Source organism: Carassius auratus, unplaced genomic scaffold, assembly GCF_003368295.1.
Source record: "Carassius auratus strain Wakin unplaced genomic scaffold, ASM336829v1 scaf_tig00026370, whole genome shotgun sequence".
Lineage (NCBI taxonomy): Eukaryota > Metazoa > Chordata > Actinopteri > Cypriniformes > Cyprinidae > Carassius > Carassius auratus.
In genome coordinates, this window is record NW_020525512.1 from 22,838 (window position 1) to 33,482 (window position 10,645).

Genomic DNA, 10,645 nt, shown 5'->3' on the forward strand with positions numbered 1-10,645 from the left:
TAATTGCATTTACTTCGAACGACACTACAATTTTTTTTTTAAATGCTCTTTAATAAAACCAGATGTATTCAGTATTTTATGTCATTCTTACTCAAGCAACTTAAATTTCGCCCAATAAGTCAAATTCTGGTTTCCCTCCAAAATCATCTCACCCAATCAGCACACTCCTGGGATTTCGACTCATTACGGATCGAACGTGTTCGAATCAAACGAATAGTTAACCCGGCTCACTGCGACTTGGTCATATTCGAAGAAAACGCACTGCATTCGAACAGAATGTTGTATACAGTAAAGATATTCCATAAATAAAAACACCATTCAGTCACGGTTCTGGTTTCAGTAAGTCGCTGAGTTGTTGACTCGAGAAGTGCTTGGACTGAATTATTCAGAACAGTTTTGTGAATCGGTTCATTGGACAGGTCCAGAAAAAAAACGATTCTATCAAATCGCTGCATTTAAGTCATTTGCAAACAGCTTGCGTTGGCACATTGCATGTAAATAGGGCGTATATCATTTCCAAAGATTTCCATCCATCATCCGTGAGAGGGAGGCTACGCGACCCCATTCCTCGATGTCAGAACGCTGTGGGACTCCATGCAACCCAAAATCAGCGTGACTTCCAACAATTTATTCAGAAAAGGTAAAACTGTGTCAAGCAACTCTCCATGCATCTAGAATATCTTAAATTATCTTTGAAATTACGAGAATAACATATTAAACCTGTCAACAGGCGAAATTATGACAGATCATCAATATGCACGGTTAATCCACTCCCATGCGAGAAAGAATATATCAGTGGCTTCAAAATCACTGACAGATTGCAGAATTCAAACAGCACGCAGCACGAGACTCAACACCGCCCATTCATTCGGCTCCATCATAACACGTCCACCATAAATCAACACCAAAGCGGCGTGAACTCCGAACGAGAGAGGAACTACACGTGCGTTGCCTCAAAACGACTCATTTGCAAATAAGAACGAGGAAAATATCAGGATTTCTTACCTGAAAGGCAGCTCGCGCTCTCGTGCGCGAGAGATGATTGAGTTGATTTAGAGGCAGCGCGAGCTGAGCTGCGGTCCTGCCTCTGGAACACGAAGCCCCGCCCCTCTTGTTACTAGGGTCCCCCATCGAGACGATAGGATGTTGAGATAAATCCTTCAGCTCAAGTGCGATTATTGAACGATTCGTTGCCTACTATCAGCGTTACACACCCATATATTAATCTAAAGACATGCATGCATGCATCAGTGTGTGTAGAGCGAGCGAAACTTGTGTGGATCTCTAAACCTGGACCTTTAAATGTGCATAGTGAAGAAGCAGGAGTAGTAGTAAGATAGTGGACAAAACAAAGATATTAAAATTCATATGGGTGTGTATGTGTGTGTGTGTGTGTTTATGTGTGTGTGTGTGCATACATACATAATATACATTATAATTTAATGTGACACACACACACACAGATTTGTAGAAATACATACACACACACACACACATATATATATATATATATATATATATATATATATATATATATATATATATATATATATATATATATATATATATATATATATATATATATATATATATATTCAGCAGATGCTGATATTCTCAGAAAACCCAAATATCAGTCCTTCTGCACTAAATATATATTATAAGTTAAATATAATATATAAATATTTTATTTGTAGATAATATATATATACATATATATATATATATATATATATATATATATATATATATATATAAATTAGAAATATTTCACACAATATTTACACACACAAATAAATAAGAAAGCAAGAACCTACACTCTTACCGTAGAAATAATGCACAAAATAATTTCCATTTCTGTTTTTGGCAGTCCATGATTTTCTCAGAATGGCCAAAACCAGAAAAATATCATTCGGTCTGCATTGAAATTCTCACTCAGAGATTTCTAGTAATTTTCACACATAATTAAATAGAAATGGCAAGTAACACACTGAATTAAACATGACATTTTACAAAATGTGAATTTTTTTTTTTTTTTTTTTTTGGTAGAAAGAAACTATTTTCTTTTTAGTTTTTTAGTCCAATAATATTTGCTGAATTTATGCAACTTTAGAAAACCATGTTTTTACAGTGTGTAGTATAAATCTAACTGTGTATTGATATAACGTGATATTACCTACTGATTTTTTTTTAATGAAGGCTCCATAACTGAGGCTAGATATGTCTGAGACAATACTGTGTCAGCCTGTGATAATATACTTCTTAAATGTGCTTAACTTAACATCATAGTGTTGCATTTACAACTTAAACATACAAAAACAGGCTTGGAGTCAATTGTCTTTTTCAGAGAGATGCTCAGGTTCCATATGTTAGTGATACTCAGAGAGAGCTGTCATCAAACATTTATAGGCCGGTCCCTGAAGACTTTCACAGACGTCTGTCCGCAGTCCGTCTTGCTCACAGTGTGACCTTTATTGCAGTGACCAGTCTGGGGCATTATGAAGTATGTATTGAGTATTTCTCCTAAAGCATACAGTCATATATAAGCTCTGATTTGGTTTCATTTGGTCTCTCTCTCTCTCTCTCTCTCTCTCTCTCTCTCTGTGTGTGTGTGTGTGTGTGTGTGCACTGTAGCTCATCTGGAACTGTGGCTGTAACTGATAGTGTTGTCGTGGTGATGGAGCTTGAACTGCTGCTTGCTTGTGTACATGATGAATATGCAAGCACTGCTAATGAGGCTAATAGAGCAGAAAATTAGATGTATTATTAGAGGTTATGTACTGTCAAATGCAAAAAAAAAAAAGAATTGTGAAAGGTGTGTGACTGGTACTCGCAGATGGAACACAAAAGTGTATTTAACACATATTTACACAAATGTTACATTTAAATTAGTATGCATACAAAAACACACACTTTAATACTTATTTTATTTTTATTTATGAAATGTAAATAAAGAAGCAGTCATGAACAGTCATCAGCGCAGTCAGCTTATCTCCATGCCCCTGTGACCTCAAAGTGTCATTTGATGGAGAAGCTTTAGTCCCAAAACTAACAGGATGCTGTCCTCTAGTGTTCACACTGAAACCTGCTGGGTTTAAACCTTGCCTTTTTTAATGTTATGCTCTTAAAGGCATTCTTGTCCTCTAATGTTTGTTTGTTTGTTTTGTTTTTTAGCAGTATAGTGAAATAGTTCTCAGGGTGGTATTCTGAGGTCACATTTAAAGGTGACCCTAAAACACATGATGTTCATTACATGGTGACCCATGATCATTAAAACCAATTGCTGCTCAAAGTAAGAGACCCATTAAAAAAAAAACAATGAAAAAAACGTAAGAACTGTGAATGGTGTGTGCGTACAAAAACTTTTTTTTTTTTCCCTCAGATGTATGATGTGATCAAAGGCCTCGTATACGTCAATAATGTAGTGAAAATGTAAAAAAAAAGGTTTTCCCTTGCATTTTTAAAAAGTTTCACATATACACGACAACATTTTCAAAAGATCCTCATTTTCATCATAGACAGTAAAAGAAATGGACACAGCGACCCCATTGGATTCAACAGAGAAAAATGAAGTCAATTAGAGCACGCACTTCCTGGGGGTCGAGCGTACTGCGCAGACTCAAACTGACCTTGATGACGTAGATGTCACGTGAGCAACCTGTCTGACAATTGTAAGTCTTCTAACCGCTGTGTCAAGAGAAATCTGAATCACCCACCAAATCTTGCAGAGAAGGCGAGCGCGAACAGGAGCAAATTTTGGTAAGTATTCTGATTAATTATTTCCCCTGACTTCATGCCTCCACGTCCCCCCGATTGCCTCATAGACAGTAAAAGATTGTCTGCGAGCTTCTTCTCCTGTCCATACGGTAATTTATCTACTGTGCGACAGAGAGTCGCAGGTAATGACGCAATCATTAGCCTATTTTTTTTTTTTAAACTGCTTCTACGGGACCATAACGTTTGATACAAGGTAATGGAGCCTTTTATACATTTTCGTGTTTCTTTAGAAATAATTATTGGACAAATGGAGTCTTTAAACGCCTCAGATGTAAAGTTATTCGCTGTCAAAGTGGTGCCAAAATGAATGGGAGTCAATGGAATGCTAACAGCAGGTGGGGGTCCGCTAGCCAACGGCGGCGCCCAGGGGTGCTTCAAAAAATGTGAAACCCTGCCCCCCTGATTTTCACATATCCGTGAAAATGGGCAAAAATGCTGTATTTAGAATTCCACCCCAGTAGTCGGACAGTAAAGTTACCCGTAGAGAAGTGACGATTATATGTTGTTTATGATGCGTCTACGCTGTTGGTTGTAATATTGGTGAAGTAAATCCACACTTTGCTGAAGAAGCGTTAGCAAACTCTTGAGCAGCAACAACAGTAACATATACTCCGCCATTGTTAATATGTTTGTTCGCGTTTGCATTTAAAATCGACACGTACTGCGCATGTCTACACACCTAAAATGTACTACACATGCGCAGTCTGTTTACACGGAAATGATACGGAACCATGTAAAAAACTTGCACTTTGAAATCCATTTACAAAATATCTTGTCGTGTAAACAAACAGGCAAAATGCCTAAAAGTTTCCAGTTTTTGGATGAAAACGTTGTTGTGTATACAGCCCCTATGTGTCCCTCTTTTATGTAGTTAAAAATAAGAATTCATTTTCTTAAAAAATAACTATTATTTACCACAAAGATAAACAGAGTAGTAATTTTATTGATGCACTGAAACCTGGTTAAAGCTTGTTCAAATAGTTTGAAGTTGCCCATTTGGCCTAATGCAGTGTTATCTTCACTCAATTTTAAAGTGCAGTAATTTTAAGAACATCCACCATAATGGTGTGGGACCAGCAGGGGGTGACTTCTGCTGTGGTATATCACACAATCCTATTCATAAGGCAATTATGTCCTGCACAGCTGTTTGTAATCTCTAAATGACTTTCTAAGTGTTGTTTAAAAAACTTTTATCAGCATTGAAGCACTTGTTTACTTCATGCTTTTCAAACATTAGAGTCAGCCTTTCCTGCTGTTAAAGGCCTTAAATATTACTCAGTCTGATCACAACAGTTCTTAGAAACCATTTCCGAGGCATCACCACACTCTAGGATCATTACGTCTATCCACCTCCCTGATTCTCTAAGGTTACTGCAATGCCCCCTTGAACTCTGACCATGAGCTAACAGTCAACAAAGATGTAAATACCAAGCATGACGTCATATACAGCTGTCTAGTTTGAGATAGATACTGTAAATAACCCATGAGAAGGTACATAACCTAATACTACTCTGCACAAATTTTATCAAAACAAATATTTAGGAAATATCTGGTGAAATACAACTAATATGATATTGCAGAGATATTTGAGAATATCGAAAATTAGAGAACTACACAGCAAATCCAACATTAAAGTTTTGCAGAGCGGTTCTGTATCCTGCCACAAGAGGGCATCGATGAAATATCTGTATTTGTTATTCCATTAATGTCTTGCAAAGGTATCACTTTTATATTTCAGCATTTTTTTGTTTTAATGACAATACACATTGTCGAGTATTAAGCATATTCAGTGTAAGATCGTGCATGTAAACTTTTTTTTTTCTGCATGAAAAAATTACTAAAGTAAAGAGTGTTGTCGCTAATCTTTATATTATAAAACTTTCAGCATGTGGACTAACCAACAGTTCAGCCGATATGAAAATATCTCTGAATAAAAATAGCAAAATGGACAAAAATTGTTTGATTTTAACCAACAACCTTTCTTACACAAATCCTACAGTCAGCAGATCGCTTTCAAATAGAGTTTTATGCAACTATATATTATTGTACCAAGCTTGTAAATTATTGTTAGTAAGCTCAGTAAATTTGCTTTAGACCTTTATATTTGCTGACCTAGATACATCATAGGCTGTATTCTGTCACTGGTATTTCCAGTATTGATGTCTTTGCATCAGAAATGCCAGAGGCATTTGGATGTGCATCATTACTAACCTATAACCCTCATCTAACATCACAATTCTCACACAGAGTAATGGAAAATCAAACACGCACACATGACTTTGTTTTACCAACCAAATGCGTTGGAATTCATTGCAATTATCTTATCGCATTGGCCTTTACCTTTCCCAGCATTGGGTTGCTTAGATTAAAATGTCATGGCTTTTGCATTTCTATAGGAACCAATAGCCTTGTAAGAAGGGCAGCCCTCTCTTACCACTCGAGGGTGTGTTCAAATAGCCCTTTTCCCCACCCACAGTGCTGTCCTCTATAAAAGACCAAGGGCCCTTCACATGAGTCACAAAGACAAGCTGGTCTAACAGGAGAGAGTCTGAGCTGCTGGTTAGAGAGTCTCGGCTATCACCCTGAAGACCCTGTTTAATGCAGTGTGTAGAACAAAGTCCTGTCTAAACCGATGCTCGAGATCTCCACTGGCGGTGCACAAGGTAAGCAGCCTTCAAAACTTTGTATAAACTTTTGACACTTCGACTATTGCACAATTTTGGAATAAATCTAAGTGGACAAGTTTTATAACTACAGAACTTTCCACTTTTGCAGAGTTCCTACTTTGAGTCCAAACGGATTTCCAATGTGGGTGGTAGAGAAGATCCGAGTGTCCGTCGAGAGGACCAACCTGCCACTTCCCATAGTGGAATACAGCTTCAAAATCGGTGACATCATGTTCGGAGACAAGACATCCATTGACAAATCCAAGAAAGCCTTGCTGTGTCCCAACATCATTACCCCGGACACTATCCCCGAGTTCTGCATTCCCCCCAAGATCTCAACCCCAGTTGAGGGCAAGTGTATGGAGCAGGGGAGGCAGACTCCATGTATCCGAGTGTCTCTGTGTGACAGAGGAAGTCCAAAGAAGGAAGTCATTGCCCGAGAGCTTTCCAATAACCATATAATCCAGGTGGAGAGTGTTGATGATGGGCCGTTTGACAACGGCTGTAGTGATGAGGAAACCACCAATGCTGATCCTCAAAGCCAGGCTGCACTTTCCCTGCCCCACTTAGCTAAAGCTCAAACCTGCTACGGCTTTTGCACCTTGCTTGAAAGTCCCCACACCAGAAGAAAGGAGTCCCTTTTCCACAACGACCCCAACTCGAGTGGAATCCCCTTGGTTCTTCCGCGAAGTAGATCAAACACTTGCTCCAAATCAGCTTCCCCCATTTTGAAATCTTCATCCTCCCCTTCTTCCTTCAGCCTGAATACTCTTGCTTCTAGACTTTCTCCGAAAGGCTTCACTTTGCACCGACAGGGAACTCTAGATAGTGATACCACCTCCTCAGCAGAGTCCTCCCCTTTCAGTTCTCCTCTCCTGAACAGATGCCCACCAAAACCTTCTCTCCTCAAAGCACTTAACCATGAGAAACTACTCTACCGCAACCTCCGGAAGGTTGCCATGTCCAGAAACAATTCCCTATCAACGGATGAGGGTAGCTCCACGGACAACAGCCCCAATATAATGAGAAGAGCATCCGAAGGCCTTGTTGAACCTCTCCCATGTGGATTCGGCTTGGCGCCTCCGGCTATCTTCCCCATGGACTTGGTTCTGCACCGGGAGAGGGTGATGAAGGAGAATCTGGTGCCCGTAGGAAGGGACGGTACCTTGCGGCTGTCGGCGGAGTACTGCCCTGAAAACCAGAGACTGCGTGTCCGCCTCATAAGTGCGGAAGGCCTGTACGCTCTTTCAGTGGACCCTAAAAGCATTAACTGCAGCGTCAGTCTCTCTCTTATGCCTGGAAAAGTCCAGAAACAGCGCAGCACAGTTATTAGGAAAAGCCGCAATCCAATCTTTAATGAGGACTTTTTCTTTGACGGTATAACGGAGGATGATCTCTGCCAGAGGTGGCTCCGTTTTAAAGTCGTTAACAAGATGTCCAGCATGAAAAGAGACTATATTTTGGGCAACTGTGATCTTCCTCTCACTAGCATTGTCACATTATAAATCCAACAACTGCTTAATTTATTTTGTGTGAGTACGTACGTGCATGTATTTGTATATATTATATGAAGTGTTATTTAATTCCAAATCTGTTTATCTGCCAAAGACTTCTTTTTTTATTAAACAAAAACTATATCAATCTTGTGGTCTTTTGTTCTCGACGGGAAGAATGATTTTAGGTATTCAGTCAACCAATAATATTTTATTCATGATAAGAACAGCTGTGACTGAATCAAAGCACGGCAGTCTTAAAAGCTTCCGTAATGGCCTCCTTTTTTCCTTGTCTCATCTTGAGCGGCATGATTGACACTACACCCTGACACATAGCCGTTTACATGTAACAAGATTTTTAAATGCAATATACAAATTATGGTGAAATCACTGATCAATTGCTCTTGTGGGAGACAAATGAGGCTGCTGTTTTAACTATTACATTAGGCAAGATATATCAATCAATGGATTCCTTTTCCCCCTCACAGAGGTATCTTTTTGGGATTGAAAGTAAGTGGGGTGGATATTAGTTGGGATTACAGTGGCTGCACTTTAACAGCTCAACCCAAGTGGAGAACAAGAGTATGGAGCAGGTATGGCTGACTTCATGTATCTGAGTGTCTCTGTGTTACAAAGGAAGTCCAAAGAAGGAGGTCATTGCAAAGAGCTTCCCAATAACCATATAATCCAGGTGGAGAGTGTTGATGATGGATTGCTTCCACATCATTAAACTTAAAAGAGTGCTAGGCCATTTGAGACGTCAGTAATACCTAAATGGTGGGGCTTACCAATCACTGATCTTTCATTGGAGGAGGTAAATAATAACAAGTCGCAATGATTGCAAAAGAACTCACCTTCTCTGATTTCATCTAAACCTGTTGTTTCCTGCTGACCTTTGCAGGGATTATAAATACCTGGAGTAACTTGAGAAGGAGATGGCTCATTCTCATTAAACTAGTAGTTTTTTTTTTCAACAGGCTTGCTGCCTAGGCCAAGGCTTGCCAGCTAGGCAAGCATTTAGTAAAAGGAAGGTTATGATTTTCCTTTGATAAAAAAATCACGTAACCCCTGATCTTAACCACTTCAAGACCGAAAATGATTCCAGCTTGATTTCAAAGATTGATTTCTGAGTATACTGATAAAAAAAAAAAAAAAACTAAATCAGGTTTTCAAAGTGGCCCACTCCATTAAAAGAATTACCATTCTAGTTAGCATTCACAGAATGTATCACATACAGTACACTCTTAAAAATAAAGGAGCTTCACGATGCCATAGAAGAACCTTTTTGTCTAAAGGGTTGCATAAAGAACCTTTAAAATCTGAAGAACCTTTATTTTTCACAAAAGGTTATTTTTGGTGTAAGAAAGTTCTTAAAATTATAAAAAAGTAAGGAAGAAATGGTTCTTTAATAAGCCTTTGACTGAATGGTTCTTTGTGAAACCAAAATGGTTCTTTTACGGCATCGCTGTGAACAACATTTTAAGCACATTTATTTTTAGGAGTGTGAGAAACCCATGAATATATATATATATTTTTTGTCAAACTCATCCATCTCTTATCATTTTACTTTAGTGTGCATATAAAGCACTCTTTCTTGTGCAAAGCACTTTGATCACATAACACCCTGAAGCACATGGGTTTGTCATGTGCTTCCCAGCCGAACTGTCGCATTTATGCATGTGCTGGAATACTTGAAAACAAAACCACATACAGCCTGCTCTGGGTTATGTGCAGTGTTATTCATGATATCAATATGCAGAGAGAGACGCATTAGTGGAAATGAATGAAAGAGGGAATTCAGGCCTCTTAACATATACATGAAGAACATGCATATCAATAACTATGACAATATTCATAGCATGCTTTTGACAGATGGTCATGGATGACTGTTTTGAATCATTTCATTTAAACTAATCTAATGAAGAGTCATGTTTAGAAAGTAATTAATTACCAAATGTAACTCTATACATGATGATTAATATTGCATATATTTTTGGATTACGTAAAAACTGTATACTAATACGTATTATTTAAAATGATTTTAAAAATACCATTCTAAACTAGATTTTTATGTATTTGCATGTTGCAAGTTTTGGATGGTTGCTCTAGGTATAACTTGGGCACTTAACTAAGTGCAAATAGCGATAAAGGCTATTTATAAATGTATACATTTCTTAATATATGTTTAATTTAAATTATTAGGCACTTATTTTCAAAATTTTTATTGAAAATAAATGCCTTTCTGATGAGATCTGAAAAGGGAGGGGGGGGGAAATCACATTCAAAATGACTACAATACATCTACATCACTGGAACTGTTCATTGACCTCCGTTCACACATTGGTGAGTGGAGTTAGTGTAAATAGCCTCTTCCAACAAGGCAGACTTTTTGCACTTAGGATACATTTACACGACAACAATGTATTCAAAAAAGGAAACGTTTTCCCTTGCCTTTTTAAAAAGTTTCATACACGACAGCGTTTTCAAAACAATTTACTTGTACACATATCTGTGTAAATGGCCAAAAACGCTGTATTACGTACACCAGGCCAGTATTTGGTGCAATCTCCTAGTTAGTAAACAGTACACGTAGAGAAGTGACGATTATATGTTGCATATGATGCATCTCCGCTTGTTGGTTGTAATATTGGTGAAGTAAATCCATACTTTGCTTAAGAAGCGTTAGTTAACTCGAGCAGCAACAACAGTAAC

General features: G+C 38.1%; 1 protein-coding gene across 1 annotated transcript; it reads left to right on the forward strand.

The window, feature by feature from the left end:
• The first annotated feature begins 6,261 nt into the window (after positions 1 to 6,261).
• Positions 6,262 to 8,036, forward strand: LOC113078686 (C2 calcium-dependent domain-containing protein 4C-like). Its single transcript, XM_026251021.1, has 2 exons — positions 6,262 to 6,437; positions 6,550 to 8,036. The coding sequence occupies exon 2, from the start codon at positions 6,581 to 6,583 to the stop codon at positions 7,943 to 7,945; it is 1,365 nt and encodes a 454-aa protein (XP_026106806.1). The 5' UTR covers positions 6,262 to 6,437; positions 6,550 to 6,580; the 3' UTR covers positions 7,946 to 8,036.
• Positions 8,037 to 10,645: the final 2,609 nt, after the last annotated feature.